This window comes from Chaetodon auriga, chromosome 5 (assembly GCF_051107435.1).
Source record: "Chaetodon auriga isolate fChaAug3 chromosome 5, fChaAug3.hap1, whole genome shotgun sequence".
Lineage (NCBI taxonomy): Eukaryota > Metazoa > Chordata > Actinopteri > Chaetodontiformes > Chaetodontidae > Chaetodon > Chaetodon auriga.
Window position 1 is genome coordinate 12,298,514 of NC_135078.1, and position 22,944 is coordinate 12,321,457.

Sequence of the window (22,944 nt, forward strand, 5' to 3'; positions counted from 1 at the left end):
TCCTTTCTGCCTCCTTTTCATTGCCATTACACTTCACTTGCGTCTCATGTGTTAATCAAACACCTATTATTTGTATTTGTAGTGTGCCTCTATGCTTGCTCTTTGGAAGAAGGATTTTAATCTCTTGCATAGATGAAGGCTAAATAAAAACATTGACTAAAATCTCTAAAAAGGCTTGCAGTTCATTTTATGCCCGGCCTCTCCGCATTGTCTGTTCAAGGTCCCCTGATGCTCATTTATCTGTGTGCTGGCTGTGTGTTGAGCAACAGGAATTCTGGTAATGGATTCTTCACATATAAGGACACATTTTTTCTCACTCACTCACTCACTCACACACACACACACACACACACACACATATATATATATATATATATAGTTAGATAGATATTTTCTTTGGTATGCATTTGTATTACAAGAGTGGTCTTTGGTGCAAAATCTGGATGTTTTTTGTTGCATTTTTATCAAAACTTCCATTACAGATCAGTGCACAAATCTTCATCCCCTAATCCGACTTTACTGCAAGTTCAAGAGGATCACACTCCAAAGTGTTGCAGCAGTGACACTCCTTACCTATCCCCTGCATCCATCCGAGGGCCTACGGCACGGGAGTGTGTATGTGAGGAGAGTCGGCTGTTGCATGCTGAGTGATGACGATAACCGACATAACTAAACCCACCCACAGTTCATTTAAATGCCCGCGCACGGCTCTCTCGGCTCGTCCCTGTGTCTCGTTGCTCTGTATTTATAAGGCGCCCCGGTGCGCGGAAAGGCACAAGCGTGCCTCGTCTCTAGAGAGGCAGAGCGCGTCGCTGCGACTTTGGAGACGTTTTTTGGATGAAAGACCTGTGCAGCCGCTGCTGAGGAAGAGACGCAGGAGCGCAGGAGTTTTATCCCAAGTTCACTGCAGCTTGGTCTCAGGGGTGAGTTGTTGTCCGCTGTTCTCGCGCACTGTGCTGCCTTCATTTTCCCCCCTTTTGATTCTGTGGAAAATTAGGCTGCGCATTCCCCTGCTGGATGTAGAAGAGCCATCATTGAGAAAGGATGGAGCGTTCCTGAAGTAATGTGCAAACCTGTGGCTACGACAGGATGTATTTCATTTGAAAAATGTCTTTGTCACGCAACATATAGGAGTTTTCAGCCTTATTGGTGTTGTTATTATTCTTATTTTATGCCCAAAAGTGTCGCCAGAACTTGTTGCTTTGGGAAATACCCATTAAATTCAGGCTCGATGGGAACATCTTGTGCATTTTGGCCGATTGCACTGAGGAGAGCAGTGCAAAATAATCCCAAGCTATACATTTGAATTGCTTGCTCTTGCACGTTGGTTGTTCTACATGTAAACATTGCTTTCGTGAAATCTAAATTGTCACTCACTTTTCTTTGCATTTAGTGATTGGTTTTTCTTGGTTGTTGTTGTTTTTTTTAAAGATGGTTACTGATTTTCTCTTCGTAGCAACACGCAGCTATGTAGCTTGCTGTGTTTTGTCTTGTCTGGACAACAGAAGTCAGAAAGAATGGAGAGTTATTGGAGCAAATGACAGTGATCTGTAGGCTTTATTTTTTCGTTGACATTAGGTGGAGTTTGTTGCTGTTTCTGCTGCATGCTAAGTGAAGACCGGACAAACTAACTGAACCTGCGTGGCCGAACTAGCCTCAGTGTTATTAGTACTTTAAGTGGAAGACCAACCAGTTGGACTAACCAGTGGCATGACCACAGAATATCTGACATTTAGCCTCTGCGCGATTTCCCACTTTCAATGATAATACAGCAGTGACTTTATGCAGAAGAAGTTGGTGTAATGTTTAAGTAACCAGTACAAAAATCAGAAATATGTGACTGATTTGTCTCTCTGATGGACCATTTGAAAGTAAAACACAGGTTTCTAAATGCTAATGGCGAGCTCAGTGCGCAAACAGTAGGAAAACTTAAAAAAAAAAACAAAAACAAGATACAATAAGAGGAAATCCAGGAATTAACTGCTAATGAATGATTAGCTAGGAAGTAGTTTCTGATTATCTTGGATTATGGGTTGATGTGCTTGGGAACAGCCTGACAGATAATTTGTTAATGTGCAAATGTGTAATGATTATTGATACGTGTGAATGTGCATGCACACAGTTGTTTTGATGAAACATTCACCAATAATTAATCTTTGCCTGCTGAAGCCTTTTAGTTAATAGGCCTAATTATAGCAATATAATAGAGATTCACCCCCCCCCCCCCCCAAAAAAAAAAAAAAAAAAAAAAAGATGTGAATCTTCATATTCGGAGCACATTTCCATCAATATCCACGTCTGTTATTGGTAAGTTCTCATCTTGGTAGGGTGCAGCTACAAAGAGTGAAGATTAAAGGGCCGCCTTCTGAAGTTATTCCTGTGCCCAAGGACACTTCAGTCAATATGTATGAACCTGCGCCACTTTTCTCCCAAAGCCGCGATCTGAACGCCTGACCCCGTGAGTGTGTGCTTTCACCGACATGTGGACGATCAGTGGATGGAGCGTTGAACTGGTCCGAGTGTGACGCTTTTACACTTGTGGCCAGTGCAAGAATAAACATTTGAAAGTCAGCTCTGGAGAAGTTTGTTTTATTTTCAAGGGCACTGGCACTTATATTCCTGGCTGTTTCAAAGAGTTAGAAGACAAACAACTCGCTGAACTGTTTCGGAGGAGCACAAATAACCGGCGAGTGGAGCCTGAAGCAGGCAGCAGCGCTGACCTTGGTGCTGAATTATTCCCGCCGAAAGCCGCATGCGTGCCCTCCTATACTGTCTGAGCAGCACGCGCACAGCAGCGTGTATGTGTATGTGGTTGTGTGTGCGCGTGTTTTTTCTTTCTTTTTCCTTTTTTTCTTTTTTTTGACGTACAGTACATTCCGCGCGGCGCCACCCACGCGACCAGATGCGACGCTTCGGCGAACGGATAACGTGCTTATTGTGGCTGTGCATGAAAAGAGGTACAAGTCATCATTGTAGCGTCTGGCGAACGGCCGGGCTGCTTGTTTTTGTTCGTCAAGTTAACTCCGAGCGCAGAGACAATGAAGCGCAGTGCACTCGAGTATTCTGTTCATAGGAAACATTTCTATAGCAATAATCACAGTTTATGTTCTTCTATGCCAAGAAATTTCAGGCCATCACGTATTTCGACCTAATATTAATAAAGATAATGATTTCATAGGTTACTTTCAACTCTCAACCACGCAATGCCGTTCAGCTTAAATTGGCTGATAATAGTGGAAAACAAAAACATAGGGATGGAGGAAACCAGAGGTGGAAGAAATACGCAGAAGTAAATGTATCGATCCTATCATAAAAAAGTACGTCATTATGGTAAAAAGAAATAAAATCCTGCACTCCAGCCAGCAAAATGATACCTGGATCATTATCAATGATGCATTAGCATGTTAACTGCTTTATGTACTGCTGGGTTGTTTGATCTACACTAATGCATCACATTTTCTAAACTAACTACAAGCTTTTTCTGTTTAAAATCTAAATCTGATATGACTTCAAAAGTGCAATATTTCCCTCCGAAATGTAGTGGAATAAACATATAAAGTAACTTAAAGGGGAAATACCACAAGAAGTACCATGAAATTGTTCTCAGTACTTGGGTTCATAGTTTTTTCTGCATGTGTAGTTCAACAGGATTAAATTATTTGTGTAATATTAACCTCCGAAAACACTGAATGACTCATATACCCTCTTTGACTTATGTTTAATCAACACAGTGTAAACAGTTCATGCAGTCAAGGTAATTTCCTCTAAAACTAATAGAACTTGTATTTTCCCTCCTCCCTCTCCTTCTGTTGCTTTTCAGAAACATCCCAGGGGACACACAAATACTTACAAGCAAGCGCACACACACACACTACCACACAACAGACACCATGCAGGAGTCAGAGCCTACAGTGTGCCAGCTGCAGCCCAACATCATCTCCGTGCGTCTTTTCAAGAGGAAGGTTGGTGGTCTGGGCTTTCTGGTGAAGCAGAGGGTGTCCAAGCCGCCTGTCATCGTGTCTGACCTCATCCGTGGCGGCGCAGCAGAGGAGTGTGGCCTAGTGCAGGTGGGCGACATTGTCCTGGCTGTCAACAACAAGCCCCTGGTGGACCTGTCCTATGAACGGGCCCTGGAGACGCTGAAGAACGTGTCACCCGAGAGCCACGCCGTGCTGATCCTCCGTGGGCCTGAAGGCTTCACTACCCACCTGGAGACCACCCTGTCTGGAGATGGCCGCCAACGCACAGTGAGGGTCACTCGCCCCGCCTTCCCACCCTCAAAGTCCTACGAGCACTGCTCGCCTCTCAGCCCATTTGGCCCTGGGCAGCAGCAGCAGCAGCAGCAGCAGCAGCAGGTCAACAAGGAGCCCCAGCTCAGGGCCATTGAGAACCTGTCCTCTCCATCCATTACCCAGTCCCCCCTGCAGAGGGGAGGCGTGCAGGCACAGGACCCCCTGCTGATAAGGGACGGGGGTCGCGGAGCTCTCCTGTGCAATGGGCTGGAGGAGAACAACGAGCTGCTGAAGGAGATCGAACCAGTGCTGCGCCTCATCAAAAACAGCAAAAGGGAGATCAATGGAGAAGGCCAGAGGAATGTGGGGAGAAGGGACGCTGGGATTCAAGTGGCCTGGTAATTTGTGATGTGATGCTACCTCATTGATCCCTTAGATAAGGTGTCTTTGTGCTTGTTCCCCTCCACAGTGTGTGTTGGAGTCTGAGGCCAGTAGAATTTGAATCAGGATTTAGGTCAAGAACTCTTCAACGAGGTGGTTATTAGCTGACCCATATCCCACTCCTGGTCCTCTGATTGAAAGAAAGTCCACCGACTCACTTTGCCTCCCTGCAGTCCCCAAACTACCTGACCCAGATGTGCTGCATTAGCTGCCACAGACAGGCTCTACTTCATCTAATATGACTCAGTGTACAGTCCCAGTAATTACTGTCTGCATGCTGGTCTCTAGCAAACCTCAGTTAAGATGACATTGCTCACAACATTTATCCATTTTGGTTGGTATTCTTCAGTTTCTGGGACAACTGCTTCATGTAGGTTGATGTAAATGTCTTGAAACAAACAACATAGCTTGCCTTTGGCTGCTTTTTCATGCAACTTCTGCCTTGGATCAGGATTTAGGTTATTTAGCTGCATCTTTGGCCTGAGATTGGTCTCAAAATTTCCACAAAATGATTAGATGGTATCAGATGTCACTATAATCTGTCCTAATTTGAAGAAGTTTTGTAGCAGTTCACATCTTAATATATTAGGACTGACAGTTGCATTCAACGTTATTGATGTCAGTTCCAGAATCAATGGGACATAGTATCACAATTAGCATACTGGAACAAAAGACCTGTCACACACATTAGACCCTTCTTTCTTCCAAACAGCCTATCTTCAGTTCGGAGGTCAGGCTGAGGAGTGAGGAACTGACAACAATTCTGTATATTTAACACTGAGCGGATTGATTGGATTGTTGTTTGTTTTAAGTGTTCACTCTGGACTGGCTTTTTACGTCTGGGCTAATATTCCATCCCAGACTTTGCCTAAATAGTCTGCACTGTGTATTGTTGATATTGGCATCTCAGTTATCTGCTGTTGTACTCCCACGACCAATTGAAATCAAATTGAAGCTACAGTCTCCATGAATTAATATCTCATTCTTGACCAATCCATGCACATCCTCCTCTCTTTCATAAATACACTTTGACTGATTCATTGCGGTCTTGAAATGGCTTTTTGTTAATGGGTCCACCTGTGTGGGGTTTTAAGCCTACAGACAGTCTCTAAACATCCTGACATTTGGTCAGCACAATTAAGGAGACAGCTAACTTCATTTTATTCTGTTTTAGCTTTGGAAGATGGTTTGCTAAAAGCTTCTAATTAGAAGCTCATGAAAAATCTTATTGTGAAGAAAATAGTCATTAATATCTGTTTTTGCTGGGCACATTTGTGCAGTAACATCTCTCAAATCACTTCTTGATGACTATTTGCCTGGAATAGAATGACATGCAATAACTTTCAGGGGAGAAGCCGTTACAGTTTCACAATCCAGCATGAGGCCGATGACGCTCTACGTCACAATCTGAGTTTCTGACAATTGGCACATACAACTTCTCTTAATGTTTCTGCATTTCTGAACTCCACCTCTGAATTGTGGGGATAAACATGCTCTTGCGAAATGTGAAAATAAAGAGAAACAGTGTGACAGGGAGTGTGATAGGGAGAAGGGATGCCTGTGAGGACTTACAATTAGTATGGACGCGTGCACATGAGAAAGATGGGGGGAGGTGAGTGTGAAAGACAGTGAGGGGTGATATGTGTGTGGGCGTTTTCCATTAGAGGGATGCAAACTTGAAATCACACACCAATGAGTTTTCCGTATTTATTCATGTGTCGTATGGTTTGCCACAGGGATGTCCCCTCCCCCCTTCTCCTTTAGTCTCTGAGGATCGTATAGTTACAGCTCAGAGTGAGATCTCGCACTGTGAGTGGCAGTAGTTTGTCCAGTATATTCTTATCTTCAAAGAATGACAGAAATCCAGTCGAGTCATCTTGACTTGTCATTTGTTTCTGGTCTGTTAGAGTGACCAAATAAGAGTGCGGCTAAATCAGTCTTGACACACTGTTACCAGTCCAAATACAGAAGTAAAGGCCAAACAAGTGAGCTTGGGATGAAAACTTTTGTTTTCGTCAGAGTTTTTTAGGTTTATGCCCACTTCCTGTCAAAAATAAGTCGAGGCAGAATTGTGGTGACAAAAAACCGAGGACACGCAGGAACAAGTTGTCCCATTGCAACCAACAACAGGTCCAACAGGTAACACAGGAGAGTCTGATAGATGCCAACCAAGCCCTGGCGACACCCACTAATCCTTGACCGGAGAAAACACCTGTGTGGGTTGGCAGAGCCTGATTAAACAGAATTTTGGAGAGTGTACAAGTCTATGTTTGATGTCTATGATGGAAGAGAGGTCTGTGTGTCTGCATGTGTGTGTGGCATTTGGTTGTGATTTTAATGTGAAATGAGTATGTTTGCCCCACATGTGAACACACACAACTGACAGAAAATTGTGTGTGACTTCTAGGGACCTTGGCGTGGGAAATGGCACATCTCCCCAGCTGGCTTCAGATAACAACAAAATGCTGGAAAACATGCCGGTGGTGCTCAACAACGCTGACACTGAGGTAAAATGAAACAAATCTACAAACTTTTGCTTTATATATGATCTGCTTTATATATGATACTCAAATTTATCTAAAGGGTGGAGCAACTATGTTCGCTTTGGTCAATAACATGAAGATTCCCTTGCCCTTTTTTCTGTTTGTGCACATGTTTGCAAGTGGTCATTAGCAGGCTCGCTAAGTGAATTTCTAGAGCTGTATAATGCATGTGCATCCATGGCTGCCTTTGCCTGTCTTTGCTCTTCAGCCTTGTACAATAATCCACTATATTGGCACTTTCCATGCTTTCAAAAACTGAGCACGCACATCTGTGTTGCTTCTTTGCACATAGTAGTAAAGCCTTTGCTTAAGATCCCATCACCTAGGCATTAAATCCTTCCGGGGGAAAGCTGGTGCAGCATTAAATCCAGCTTATGACTTCCACACAGAAGAGTCTGGTCACAGGTCTGAGTGTCTATGACAGGGATAGTGTCGTAATCTGCACATGGTCCGCGTTATCCACCCACTTGTGACGTAGCTCGAGCCCCATCAATGGGACCGGATGGGGCGAAATGATTCCAGCAGGCATAATGAATGCGTGCAGCTGCTGATCCGTCTCTCTCCATCGAATGTGGCCCCTGTTGAAATGATCCAGCCCCTCAGACCTGCAGAGAAGAGTGTGTTAATGTGCATGCTTGTGAGAATATTTGTGTGAGAGTGTTGGAAAGAAGGAGGGAGGGGGGATATAGATGATGCATGCTTAACAGCAGTTAGAGAGGATATGTATGTGTGATGTGGAAAAAAGCTACGTGTCTTTCCTGGTTGTGTGTGCTCATACTGAGGAAACCTATGGGCTTGTGAGAAGTTGTATTTGGGAAATGGAATCAGTTTGTGTGTGTGTGTGTGTGTGTGTGTGCGCGCGCGCGCGCGTGTGTGTGTGCGTGCATGCGTGTGTCATGAAGCAAAAATCACAGGCGTTTTGCTTGACACTGATGCTAACCTTGATGGCTCTTTGCTAAGCGTTTAATTCGATAGACTCAAGTCAGACCCTAAGTTCATTTTATTTTAAAAAGCACAAATTTTGCATGATTAAATGTGAGGATTTGAAGTGACATGTCGATGGCCTGCAAATTAGTTCTCTCACTTTGGTGAAGGATTGTCCATGTGCCTCCAGCTTGAGTTTCTGCTTCTGCATAATTTAAGGTTTAATAAGCCTGCTGCAAAGGAAAGGTGCCAGAATGATCTGTCAGATTCCACCAGCTAGTGAATTCTGGAGACACCACCTTTGAGGATCCATTGAAATCAGAAAATATCTTGCCTCTGTACTTCTTTTTTTTTCTACACACAATGGCTTAATCATCACTGAATAACATGCTTGTCTTAAAAAAACATGACTAAACCATATGAATATTTAATGAATATAGCATCTTTTCCACTCCTCAGACCTTCGCTCTCACTTTCTTCTTTTTCCTCTGTTCCCATCTACCCCCTGTCTTGTGCCCGTCATCTCCATTTCCCATCAGAAGTTTTGAGTGATGGGTTAATGACGAACTTTTATTGCATAACTGCATTTACCAGAAAGACTTTGGTCATTGCGACCCCTTATGAAATTATCTTCATCAGATTAGCTTCAATTATTTTCATATCTAGCTCCATGGCTGCTCCCCTCTGTTGCATCCACACCTTATTCATGACATTGAGGCCTGGTGATTAATGCCTGATGGGATTTACACATGCTGTAAGTGTATAGATGGTTCAGCAACTTTCCTCAGCAATACGAGCTGCACAGGGAGGACTGTGTCATTTATAGAGCTTTGTAGATGAATAACATGAAATGGCTGTTTCTTCTTGACTGTAAGGAAGTCCACCCAACTGTGTGATACAGATAACAACGGCGAGTTTGACATTTTTCATTTGTAATGAAGCGTAATGTTCCATGATACACAGGAATGAGCTGCTGAAGTGTTGATGGGGCAGCATGATAATACAGAATATCTCCATAGTCAAAGACAGACATGAGGGTTGACTTCACAATTGTTTTAAGGTTGGAAGGAGGCAGCCATCCCTTAATTCTACACAAGAAGTCTAGTTTGATTTTTGAATCAAACGTTGAATCTGAATCTTGAAGGACAGTCAGCTGTCAAGCCAAATTCTTAAGTATTCGCATGACTCAGCAAGAGTAATCTGAGTGCCATTTAAAGTTTTAATGGCAGGATAGTCAGAGTGACTGGTGGAGGTGGAAAATGCCATGTATTTGGTGGTCTCTGCATTTAAAACTAGTTTGTTATTAAGGAGTGGTAATTGGAAAGCGTCAAAGGCAGAATGAAGACAAGTCACGGCCTGAGCTGGAATGGAGCCTGGAGCGTATAAAGCAGTTTCAAAAATAGTGAAATAGTGTATTTGGAAGAACTGTAACTGTAGAATTAGGATAGACTGTGTCGTCAAGACAGACCGGACTTTACTGTGCATTTGCAAACAAAGAAACAAAAAATCATTAGCCCTATCTTTTTAATTTTGTCCATTTATGAAATAAACTTTTTGTTCTTGCACATCACAAAAAGATGGTACGATTTTTACACGTTTAAGAAACAATGAGTCCTTGAATTCAGACAAAGGTGGACAAAAGAAGACTATTTTTGTCCATTGCTACTGAAATGACAGCTGTTGCTGGCAGATGTTATCAACTGTAGCTAGATAGCTAATTAAGCTAATTGTAGCTCCATGAGCTGGTTGAAAATGCCATTTCTGGCTGATTTTTTTCAGTTTAAAGCCCAAATCCAATAAAGAGCGGCTGACATTGGCCTAAACTCCTGGCATACAGGACCGACTTCCTTTGGACAAAATACTACACAGTTGATGTTGTTACCAGACAGACTAATGTCAAATGAACACATAATTTAATCCATTCCATTACTACTTCTGCATTTTTTTCTTTTTAAAAGGTCACCAGTCTCAAAACTCTTTAAATGCCAAGTATCACTCTTACTACAGTCCCATGCATGCGTGTGAGGAAATCCAAAGCTTGGCTGTGTCCAAAATCACCTCATATTAATAACTACTGCACTACTGTCTGCCATTTTATTTGGGTCTGGAAATCTGTCCACTATATAGAGCCCACAAAAATCACACAATTGAAGGAAAAAAACAACATCCATGCTCACTCATGCCCATTCTTTCTGCTAACAATCCCACAATGCATGCTCCATATTTTCCAGATGTGAAAATTACCACTGGGCGACTCTACAGATGTTAGTGATGATGAGCTAAGTGAAATCTCACTGTATTATTACGTAAAATATAGATCAATTGTCTATTATATAAGGAATAGTGAAAGAGTAAATGAGGGAGTGATTTCGAAAGCAGGTCTTGACAGACCTGCCATGCCAGCTTCCCTGGCTGAGCTATTATTGGACAGTCACTGTTCGGGGGAGGGGTTTAGCAAAAGGTCAATTGGACATTTGTGGCCAATCACATCTGGCATATATTCTCTCCCTTTGCCCCTCTCGATCTATTTATGTCTCACTCAAATATTAAATTAGTCATTTACTAGCTGACCTTGCTTTCAAATGCATTTTTTCAGGCATGACTCATTCGACATATTTACCGAGGATATCGTCATCATGGAACAGGAAATAGTCTTTGTCATCCAGATTGACTTTAGTTCCACCAAACAAAAAAAGATGTTTGTCCTTTCCACAGTGATTATGACATTTAAAATTTACATCAGCATCCATGTATAAACGAAGAATAAAGTAAACTGACATTTGCAAGTTATTCACATAAACAGGCATCTCTGAAACCTGCATGTGGCCTTAATAGAAAAGTGGTTTTCTTCAGTGTGAATGCCAAAGCTATAACTTCTGGTCAGTGAGTGACAAGCATGATATTAATATTCCAATACACATTCGCTCTGCTTTTTATGTCATCAAGGCTTAAAACTCTGCATCTGATTTTCTTTGCCTGTTCGACTGAAAGTCTCTTTACGGTACAATGATCTTTCATCCTGTCCACGACCTCAGTGATAACAACGTGTCATATCTGAGCCACACAGTGGGGGTTACTGCTGTTGGAGCGTGAACACACAGGAACTAAGCTCTTTACTCCGTGTGTGCAAAATCAAATTCAATCCAATCCCCTTTTATTCGGCTCTGCTGTTTGAGGGGACACGAAATGACAATGAGGCTCAACTGGCGCGACACTGTTGGTATTCATCTTCCCGGCGAGCGTGATGATTGTGTCACTGTTGTTCAGAAGCTGCTCCACTGTGCGATTAACAATGCTGTGGTAGATAATGAGAGGGCTTCCAAGGTGTTTGATTGATTACTCTGATCTCAGGCAATCACTTGGTGCCATTCTCTAGCAACGCTTACAGTTGGCTTTGGGGTTAAATTGCAGGCTTTCATCAGTCAATAGCTAGAGTATTGGAAAACCCTGTGAGACAAGAGTTAGCGTGCCATCAACCTGCTGTTAAATGTTGATTGCCTTTATCCTGTCGCAGGAAATAAAACAGAAATGGAAGAATGAGGTAATGTAAGTGGCTCCTGTGCTTAAGTCTGTGTGAGACAGACTTAAGCTCAATGACAAACTGATTTTCCTTGAGAAAAAAGAGCTGGAAGTCCACAGAGGAAGCGCTTCGCCTTGCAATTGTTGTAAAAGTTCTCGTAACAGTGCTTCCAGATATTACTCATGTTATTCCCATTTTAAGTTTGCCAATCAATGTCCCATTGGGGAGCTCAAATCCAGTCGGACACAGTGGGAGAGCTGCATCTCTTTTCAGTTTTCCTCAGTATGACTCCCGGTCATAAACAGCTAATCCACCTCACACTAAAAGTGTCTCAGAGGTCACAACCTATAAGCCAGACACAGCACAAAGGCATGAAGTAATGATGCATGTCTAAATGTCTGTGTGCTCTTTTCAGCCTCCAGCCTCCGGCAGGACCTCGCCCACTAAATCACTGCAGAACGGCAGCCCCTCCAAATGTCCCCGCTTCCTAAAGATCAAGAACTGGGAGACCGGCACCATCTACAATGACACCCTCCACCACAGCTCCAGCAAGGTAAAGCATACATATGTGAATCAGTCCAGTTAATGTTTGGAAAAAGCATCTGCCTGCAGCATTTACATTTGTCACTGAGGTAAGAGAAAGATTATGATGTCATGATTCAAGTCTTCCTAGAATAGCTGGGGTTCCTGTGCCAGTGGTGAATCTGAATGACGGCTTTGAGGTGCTGTTGCTTCTTCTTGCCCTGACACTCTTCACTAAATTGGAAAAGATTAAAACTACTGGCACCAAGTGGCCAGAAAGATAGAAACACCTGTATGATGCAATTGTAATGCAATGCAATACAACAGCCAGAACAGGCAGAAGTTCTGTGTGGCAGCCTTTGTATAAAATCACACACATGCAAAGCTTCCATACTGTAGGTCAACTAACAAAGGTGACACGCATGATATCTGTGACTTTAATGGCGCCTTAAAGGCACTGATGAATAGCAAATACAATATATTGGTTGACTGGAAAAACATTTAGCCTGCAGACTCACGAACATATAATTTGCAAGTCAAGTAGATTGAAGAATAATAGCACAGTGTGGTGTGCCTTTTCACTGCTTCTCACTAACTATTCCTACCTTAGAGAGTTCTCGCCTGAAATGTTGGTGATTTAGCTCCTATTTAGCCACAAAGCAGGGGGCTCAGTGAATCTGGGTAAAGCTTATGAAACAATTAATACTTCTGGAGGAAAATAACAGATTACTGACATTATATGGGGACAGCTGACATGGTCACACAGCCACTCAGATGGTCATGGAATGACTTAGCATTTTCAGAAAGTCAAACATGTAATGTTTAGTGGACATTTTTCCAGATTGCCTGAAGTTATTGCATTCTTGTAGCATGAAATGCTCAACAACATGCATCCATCCAGTGCAGCAGAGGCTGATGGGATTGCCATTAGCTTTGCAGGTATTTTGGTTATACAGCAAAGTGCTGTGCAAATGAAATGTTTGAGCTGATTATTGTCAAGAGGAGCACCAAAGGTCAAGATTGGATAATGGTCTTGATCAAGAAACCAAAGCTGATTTTTGGAAAAAGGAAACAAACAGCAGTCTACGGTGTTACAGTCGAATGTTTCCTTGATTCATCCATCTGCCCTGAATGGCTCCCTATGCAGGCTGTATAATAACGTCGTACAACTGCCTCCTTACAAAGGCCACAAGAGGACTCTAGGTCACTATCATGTACACATACAGAGATTTGGCCACACATGGAGGTTTGGGCAAACAACTGATGCTGCTTCTCTTGGGAGGAAAGTCTCCACCCTCAGTGTGGTATCGAAAAGCTAAATAGAGAAGAAAAATCCCTTACCATCCAATACACTATGTACTCTACTTGTGCTATGAATTATATTAAAACCTCATAGAACCAATCCCCCGTCCGAGCCCCTGGGAACGAACAGCTGCAGTTCTCAACATGGCCAGACTTGTAGTGATTTCCACCTCTTTTAACACTTTTTCCATGTTAAATGCACCAAAGTGACGACCATGTTGGTGTTGGTGACTTATATTGTACAAGATGAAAGAGATGTAATTCACTTTTGCACAAACCACCAAACTGCAACTTTCTTGAGTCGCTAAATGATCCATGGCTCAATTCAAAAGGGATCAAAAGATGATTGGTCTCTCGCTGCTGACAACTGTACACAGGGAACACTGCGAGTTTTCCAGAAACTTTGTTTGAGGGTGAAATTCCAAAAAGCAAAGACTTTGGTAAGAAAACAGATTCCTCACCTCCGAGCATCTATCAACCACTCTGTCCATCCATTTGTTTTTCCATTTTATCATGCAGCCAAAGTTTCTTCTCTAGTTAGTAAGCCAGCCTAGCAAGCACAAGGTGAACCCCACTGTTTAAGCATTCACAGCCCAAAACACTGCATCCATTCATAAACAGCAAACAGCAGTCTAATTACTTCGGTGACTTATCGAACGGACTGTGCATCCCAATGAATGGTTTGTAGTAGCATCTTCAGATTTATTATATATCACAGACGTTGCTGTATTCGAGGATGATCCGTCTTTCTCGAAAAGGACAGCTGGCTGGCATGAATGCCCAGAGCGGTATGACGAGCGGACGTGCTGGAGCACAAGTGATTCCTTTGTTTTATTTTTAACACTCCCTGCTCTACTCATCCATTTCCCCCTTTTACTCTGTCACCTCTCACTGTTCCTGCTTTTCTGCCTCAGCTTTGTTGTTCCCTCTTGTTGTCAATTATCTTCTCTTAGCTTTCTTTTTTATTAGTAATTATCCCTTTATTTTTATCTTCAATTTTCGTGAACGCTTTCTCAGATTCTCACTCAATTTCCTTTCCCATTTTCCTTTGTTTTGACTGGCTGCGATGGTGTGTTTGTTGTCTTGTTCAAACAGATTTTTTTGTGGTTTTGTTGAGCGAGGGTTGGACTTGTTGGAAGGGACACGGGGGCAGTTTATTTTGGACAGACTGCCGATCCACGTCTGAGTATTTTGGTCTAAGTGTGTGGTTCGGCCTAACGAGCCAATTTTAGCAGCGGGGTCATTGTCAAATTTCCTCTTCGACTGCACGCCTGCGCTATCGTTTCTGTCGTCCGCTCTTGCTCACTCACTCGATCTCTCTCTAAGCTGGTTGAAGGCATTTAGGCAAACCAAAGTGACAGCTGACTTCAGCTCTAATCATTTTAAACTGACCACACAAGGTTGCTCTCAGCTATGAGCAATTTTCTCTCTGCATCTGTCTGTTTTCTTATTTTTTTGTCTTTCCTCCTCGCTCTTTCTGTCTTCCTGTCTCTGCTTAATGGAAGGATACCAATCCATGACTCACCGAGTTACTCATTCATTAACATGCGGGCCAGCCATGTGTGAGCAATATAATGAAAGAAATTGTAAAACAGTTATGATCCCTTGTATGCATTCAGTGTCTGGAACTTACAATAAAAATTGACCTTACTTATAATAAAAATCAGTCTTACTTATAATAAAAATTGACCTTTAATTTGAACCAAGTATAACATTATGATATAATTGAGTTGGTAAATTTGAAAACCTTTCATGGCCTTGCATATTAAAATACAGGCTTTTTCTAGTTCATTTGAGATCAAAAGCTTTGGTCTTTTTATCCTGGGGAAAGGAATGAAAGTGAATTGGGAAATCTATCAGGGGTTAAAAGCAGCTCTTAATTTGATGTTTAATAGGGTTCTCAAGCAAGGAGGTAGAAGGTAAATATATTTTTACACAGGGTTGGCACCGTGAAATAACACCTTCTTTCATAGGGCAAAAGTGGTGTTCTGATTATGGTTCACACTTCAAGTACAAAGCCAAAAAAAAAAAAAAAAAAAGTATGGAAATTGGATTGGAAAGCTCTTTTCTTTTGAATGACTCCATTTACTTAAAGTATAATTCAAACATTCAGGTCTGTTTCATATCAAGCAGGAGCAAGACTTAGCCGGTTAATCTAAAAAGAATGGAGAAAGAAGGTAATTTGATAGCTCTGTCTTTAGTAAATTAAGAGGATGCCATGCTTCTCTCATGATGCATTCAATTACAGCACAGAGATGGATGCAGAAACAGTCTCTTGTGAGTGAACAGGAACTCTGAGGGGCACAGAAATGTGTGTGTGTCTAATAAAACTACGGTAATTAACACCTCTGTTCTGTGCACCAAGAAGCCAGCGTGGTATGTTCTGTGAGCGTTATACTCTGCTGCAAAGTAAATTTTGAGGATATTTGCAGATACTTTACCAGAGAATTTCATCATATGCCATACATCATGATCACCTAGCTCTTCAGTTGCATTTTGGCACTGGAGAAAAAAGTAAGCACCCCTTAAGACGCCTCTCTCATCTGTCATTTTGCTTATCTTTTCAGATGGCAATCTGCACTGAAGATGTGTGCAGAGGCTCTGTGATGATGCCCAACCTGCACGCCCGCAAACCAGATGAGGTCAGAAGCAAAGAGGAGCTTCTTCGGCTGGCCACTGACTTCATAGACCAGTACTACACCTCCATCAAAAGGTATGCACAGCCTGAAGCACCTGCAGAGGTACAAGTTCGACCTCCGTGGGTAGAGCCAAAGAACAACACATTCTGAGCTGGGTAATATTAGGCTGCCCAGTGCCCACCTTTTTAAATTGAAGACCACAGAACTCAGGCAATCAAACACAATTGGCCGACAATAAATAAAAAGTGGAAACCAAAGTGGGTGCAACAAGCTTTATTAGACTACATAACTGAATTAGCCTGACGCTATTTACAATCAACAGCAGAATAAATCACCAAGGTAGACAACACAGACATGTATAAGTAATTCAAATTCCACAGTTGCTGCACTCACAAACAGACATATTAAAGCAAAAAGAGAGCTGCACAGTTTTTGCACAACATGTAGTGCACAGACAAAGCTATGTTTCCTAGCAACGTTCCCCTCTGGAGCAACATCTATAAGTGAGTTTATTGTTCATTTTCTGAGCCGTTTGCACAGCAATGTCCGTCTCGATCTGCTCTGGGTTCAAGTTCTTGTGAAGCTTGTTCGTAGCTGATTCTCATAAAATAAGCAGTCCACTTGACCTCTCTTGTCCCACTGTGCCCCTCAAGTTCTAAGAATTTTGAGCTCAAACAGCACTCGGCAGTCACAATTGTAACAGCAGAAAGAGCTCAAACACGTCACGGCTGTTAGAGGTTCCATTAGTGAACTCAGAGGTCACAGCTGGAGGATCCACCATGAGCATTTAGCATTCAGCTAAACCTAGCGTGGACCTGTTGGTCGAGGAACATTATGCACATGTTTGATTTGGGTCACATTCATGGGTGTACAGTTACTGTGGCTAACTTTTGTTCCGACTAGAATATAAGTTACAGACATTTTTACATTTCGCTTACCTAATTTGTAAGCAGGTAAATTGTTAACTTTGGCAGTCAGAGATGCCACTTGACTCCAGCACCTGCCCAATTGTACAGGATTTCGCACTTATATAACATGACCATGATAGGCCCAGATTTGTTCATGAACTACCCTGCAAGGCTAGACAACATACAAGTTGTTATCCTATTGTGCCTGTGGACCAGGTATGGCTCTAAGGCCCATGTGGACAGGCTGGAGGAGGTGACCAAGGACATTGAAGCTTCAGGGACTTACCAGCTGAAAGACACTGAACTGATTTATGGAGCCAAGCACGCCTGGAGGAATGCTGCCCGATGTGTAGGGAGGATCCAGTGGTCCAAACTTCAGGTAACTCTTTACTGTTTCTGTGGATAGTTTTCAAGATGGACTCTGCATTACATTTTTTATAATATCCAAGATATTCAGAGACATAAAAAAGGCAGCTGGTTCAGTCACTTGTTCAGCTTTACCACAAGAAGATGCATGCCGTTTTGATTTTAATAGTATATTTAAACTAGCAATAGACAAGACTTTAATTTGTCATTATGAAGTAAATGTTGATTGCACAATGTAATGGCTGTAGAATAATGACACTATCAGCATTTAGACTAGTTCCCTACAAGCCTCACTTTCACTATACAGTCGTGTCTGCCATCGGGTATGATGTGCCAGGAAAATGAAGGCTCAGTTTATGGCAGAAAGGAAGTGCGTCAACCATAGATAGTAGATTGATCCAGTCAGGTTGACTGCACTCTCTATCTGCTTTCATGTCTCCATTATAGACTTTAATGGAGACATGAATGAATGAACTCAAGCTTTTTCTCCTAATGTTTTTTCTACTCCCCCCCTCCATCCTGATGCCAACCCATGCTGTAGTTACTTGTTTGTGCAAAGCAGTACTCAAACTATGTTACTACTCCATAAAAAATGATGACGATTTCACTTCACCTCTTCAGTGGACATCCATCTTTCTTCTCTCTCATTTACAAAGTGGTGTTTTGGTGTTTTGCTGGGCTCACTGTACATAAACCTGGTGCTGAATGTTCATTTTCACATTTGCTTTCTAGGTTTTTGATGCTAGAGACTGCACAACAGCTCATGGAATGTACAACTACATCTGTAACCACATCAAGTATGCTACCAACAAAGGCAACCTGAGGTAAAACACACTGTGTCACACACACACACACACACACACACACACACACACTGCACAACTATTTACCCTAAGTCTCGTTTCTTTTTGTTCAACTCTGTTCATGTTCCTCCAACTACACTTGTCCATCTGTCACTCCATGTATCTCATCACCCCTCTCCCTCTCTGGCTACCCTGACTTGACCCACTGTCCCATCTGTCAGTTTATGCTCTGTCTCTTAACACTGTCTCTGACACTATCTGCTGCCTGTCTCTCTGTCAGTGTCACGGCACCTATCGTTGCCCCATCGGTGAGGCGGCGGACCTTGCTAACAAGCAAGCATTTTTCAGACCTGCGCAGCGCTCGCTCACTTTTTCTGCCAAGTCCTAATCACATGTGACACCTCATATTTACTTGTTGGATGATGGATAGCTTCTGACTCATTACTACACTTAGCCTGGCCTTCGGAAGGACAGCTCGGATACACATGTTGATAAGAGCCAGCACCACATCCTGGCTCCGGCTCTCCTAGTCTGGCTCACTTTAGCATAAATAAACACAAACAAATAAAGAAACATATAGTCCTATTGCAACATGCTTCAATAGTTTTGGAATGCCTTTGCTTAGTCAAAGTCAGCTGTCAACATTACAATGACACAGGCGATGCAGAGCGAATAGGTTGCTAATGACCTAAAAGATAGTGAATGTTACAAGTTGTTGAATAATATAGTAATACTGGCACCTTATAAAGGGTTATAAGTTGTAACGAATGGCTTCATTAATTATTTACTAATCCTTTGTAGTTATAGGTCACCACATAAAATGTAAATAAAAACAGAATGCATGCATTTGCAAATGAACTGTGTTTACTGACAACAGTTTTCTGAAGTGTTCCTCATCCCATGTAGTAATGTCCTTTTCACAACATGTGTTCACAAAGTGGTGAACCTCGCTCCATCCTTGCTTGTGAATGACTGAGCCTTTCCAGGATGCCCCTTTCATACTTAATCACGTTACTATCACCTGTTACCAATCAACCTGTTTACCTGTGGAATGTTCCGAACAGGTGTTTTTGGAGCATTCCACAACTTTCCCAGTCTGTAGCTGCTCCTATTACAACTTGTTTGAAACATGTTGCTGCATCAAATTTAAAATAAGCAGATATTTACAACAATCAATGAAGCTGATGAGATAAAACATTGAAAATATTGTCTTTGTCTTTTCAAGTTTTCAATTGTGTATATTTATATTTATATTGTACACAGTGTCTGATGTTTTTTTTTAGGAATTGGGGTTCAATAATCAGTCAAAAATATTAGACTCTATGAATTAAAATGGTTCATATAACTGTGTGATGTCATTGTTTTACATGTATCTGAAAATAGAGTACAATATTTTTCCCTTCTTTTTGTATATTGATGGCCTAAACCATCAATTAATACATCATATATTGCCCACAAGAGGACAAATAGAAATGAAGTCTGAGCCTACAGAATATGACCATTTACACCAGTTTCTGAAGCCAAGCTGAGAGAGCGCTTATGCAGATGTAGACTGCTAGCACAAGTGGCCCAGATTCACACCAGCTGCTCTCCTCCCAGCGACTTACAACCAGCTTAGCAGCATTAACACTTTTGCCCGGTTGTGGCATTAAAACCAACTGGGATATAGAACAGACCAAAGGTAGCTAAGCCTTGGTCCCACTACGAGCCCTTTGACATAACGTGATTGAAAATGCCTTTGGGCTCAGATTACATCCACAACTCAAACCATCTGTCAACAATCTTGTTGATTAATGTACTTAAATATTCATATACACCATTTAATCCTTTGTCACACAGCCTCTCACTTCATGAAAAGTATGTGCAGACATCAGCGTGATCTTGATCTGCGATATTACTGTGGCAGAGCGCAGGAATCTGATTATTTTACTCTAAATGTAAACAGACGATTACTTCATAAATGCAAGTGTTGTATACACATTCTTGACGTTCTTTTATTGTTATCTTTTTCGGTTTGTTTGTTTTGTCGCAGGTCAGCCATCACCATATTTCCTCAGAGAACAGATGGCTCACATGACTTTCGAGTGTGGAACACTCAGCTGATTCGTTATGCAGGCTACAAACAGCCTGATGGACAGATCGTGGGAGACCCTGCTAATGTTGAGTTTACTGAGGTACACAAGACAAAGTGTATTCCTAAGTCAATGAGGTAAAGCTGGAAAAATTCACCTTGGCAGAAACACCCTATTCTTTGCTTTTGGTCACTAGATCTGCATGCAGCTGGGATGGAAAGCTCCAAAGGGCCGTTTTGATGTCCTGCCCCTCCTGCTGCAAGCCAACGGAAATGATCCAGAGCTGTTTGAGATTCCTGAAGACCTCATCCTGGAGGTGCCCATCACACACCCAAAGTGAGTTATGACTTCCCTCTCGAGCGTGCATAAAATACACAGAATCGAGCAAAACAAGAACAGAGGGGGCTGCACAAAAAGACATCCACCCACTCACACATCTCTTTACAACACTTCTTAAACAATGGGGTACTTTGACGCCAAGGAGTCTGATTGGGTTATCGTCACATTCCAACTGTGCTGAATATTCCCAGAAAGCACAGCTAGCCATATTTTATCTGTTGCTATGCCAGCTTTTGTGGTAACCATGGGGCTTGTTAGGAAGGTTGCCTGTTTTTATTGTTGTGTTTTTACTTGTATGAAAACTTTTCTTACGTTAGCTACTGTGCAAAGCCATAATGCCCTTGAGATCTGAGGCATTAAGCCGCTGTATCTAAAAACCAATAATCAGTAAAGAACTGGGTATTACCTCTACACTAGCACTAGTTTTCACATCACCAGACACAAACGCAGACAGAGCTGTCATGCTACAGAGAGCATTTCAGAATCCCTTGACACACTGATCTCGCTGCCAGACTGCACACCCCCCCCCCCCCCCGAAAAATTGGCATCTCTTGCTCCATACCCTGCATCAACTGGCCCTTGGCTCTGGCAACAACTTGGCACAGGCGTACGACCACCAACAGCGTCGCATCATCATTACACAAGATTACACCCAGCTCTGCAAATAATACACTGAAAGCTATGTTATCAATCCCCGTTGAGGGTGTGAAGAGTGAGTGGTGGGATGGACAGTGAGGTCCTGTCTGCTCTGTCCAAAAGTGTTTTCTTTGTGTTAATGCTGCTTTTGGCTGCACTCCTTCTTCATGATCCGTGTCTCATGGATGCATGTATGTGCTCAACAAGACTGCCACAAATTGTAACATCTGCAGTTCCCACCAGTCATTCTCCTGCTTGCACTGCACAGGTACGAGTGGTTCAAGGACCTGGACCTGAAGTGGTACAGCCTCCCGGCAGTCTCCAACATGCTGCTGGAGGTCGGCGGCTTGGAGTTCACTGGCTGCCCCTTCAGCGGCTGGTACATGGGCACAGAGATTGGCGTGAGGGACTTCTGTGACAGCTCACGCTACAACATTCTGGAGGTAGTGCATTGTGCCAAAATACAGTTATGCTCCACTGGAGGAATCAGAGGCACAGATTGACTGAAGCCTTGTGCATGTGTTGTGTCAGCAAATGACCCAATCAGAATGCCCTTCTTCTAATTGTGTACGGTGAGGAGAAAGCTGATTAACAGCACTTGAAAAGAATAAATCCTCCTTGTGCTTTGTCAGGAACTCTCAGTGTGAAATATACCATTTTCATTATAATGTAATGCCAAAATATGCATTTATTTATTTATCTATTCATTGATTGATACAATTGAAATCTGTATGTTTATGTTTTTGCTGGGCGAAATAGAATTGAGATGTGTTCTGCCTAAATCTCCAAATTATCTAGGAAGGAAATTAAATACTTTTCATATGACATATAAATAGGTTAATCAGACTGGTATCTTTGCATGTATCTTATTCAGACAAGTAAAATCTCAGTTTAGACCAGAGTGGTGCAATTGTGAAGAGCACTTCAGGGCCTGTCAGTGCCAGCTTTGGTGGATTGGCCTTACAAGTGAAGTACAGACATTGCGCTTGCACTTGTTGATGAAGAGGGCTACTTGTTTGTGTACTGTTCTTTGGGTTTTGTTTGGGATTAATTATTTGGTGAGTAACAATACAATTTATTTCCAGGCCTAAGCTTAAACCACTGAGCCACAAAAAACATTACTTCACATTAATGAGTCACTCTCACGGATGTTGAAGAACATGCAGAAAATGTTCTTTTTTTAAAAAATAAAAAATAAATAAAAATGAACTGCCTCTATGAGCTACATAGTTGAACATCACACTTGATTTTTGAAAGTTTCATAATAAGCGCAATATAAGCATAACAAACGTAAGAAACCTTAACCTCCCATTACTTTCCTCAGGCCTCATTTTGCTGTTCTACATGCAGTACATCGTACAACTTTTACATTGAATTTTCTTTCCATATGATGTAGGAGGTTGCTAACAGGATGGCCTTAGACACCAGGAAGACTTCCTCCCTTTGGAAAGACCAGGCACTGGTGGAGATCAACGTTGCTGTTCTCTACAGCTTCCAGGTAGGTACAGTTCTGCTCATTATAGGGAATACTTCAACAAATACTGTTGTTTTGAACCAAGTTTCAGAGCAAAAGTACCATCAACTTTCATAAAAATTCCTTGTATCACTTCTGCAGTATAAAATACTTTCCCCAAAATATGAGTAAATGTTTACTTATGATGCAGTTTGCTTTTTATGTTTATCACTCATGAGGTTTG

The 22,944-nt window shown here is 42.1% G+C and overlaps 1 protein-coding gene across 2 annotated transcripts in view; it reads left to right on the plus strand.

The window, feature by feature from the left end:
• Positions 1-720: 720 nt before the first annotated feature.
• The window catches only part of nos1 (nitric oxide synthase 1 (neuronal)), a 35,710-nt gene continuing 13,486 nt past the window's right edge, over positions 721-22,944 (plus strand). The window contains exons 1-11 of one of the 2 annotated variants that reach the window (XM_076730664.1): positions 721-923; positions 3,821-4,630; positions 7,081-7,180; positions 12,076-12,213; positions 16,052-16,197; positions 17,248-17,410; positions 18,130-18,221; positions 20,233-20,374; positions 20,469-20,608; positions 21,516-21,690; positions 22,644-22,745. In XM_076730664.1, coding sequence (XP_076586779.1) covers positions 3,891-4,630; positions 7,081-7,180; positions 12,076-12,213; positions 16,052-16,197; positions 17,248-17,410; positions 18,130-18,221; positions 20,233-20,374; positions 20,469-20,608; positions 21,516-21,690; positions 22,644-22,745 — 1,938 coding nt within the window. In that variant the 5' untranslated portion in view covers positions 721-923; positions 3,821-3,890. Of the gene's footprint in view, positions 924-3,820; positions 4,631-6,924; positions 6,967-7,080; positions 7,181-12,075; positions 12,214-16,051; positions 16,198-17,247; positions 17,411-18,129; positions 18,222-20,232; positions 20,375-20,468; positions 20,609-21,515; positions 21,691-22,643; positions 22,746-22,944 lie in introns of those variants that run through there. The other variant, XM_076730665.1, reaches the window with a different exon arrangement.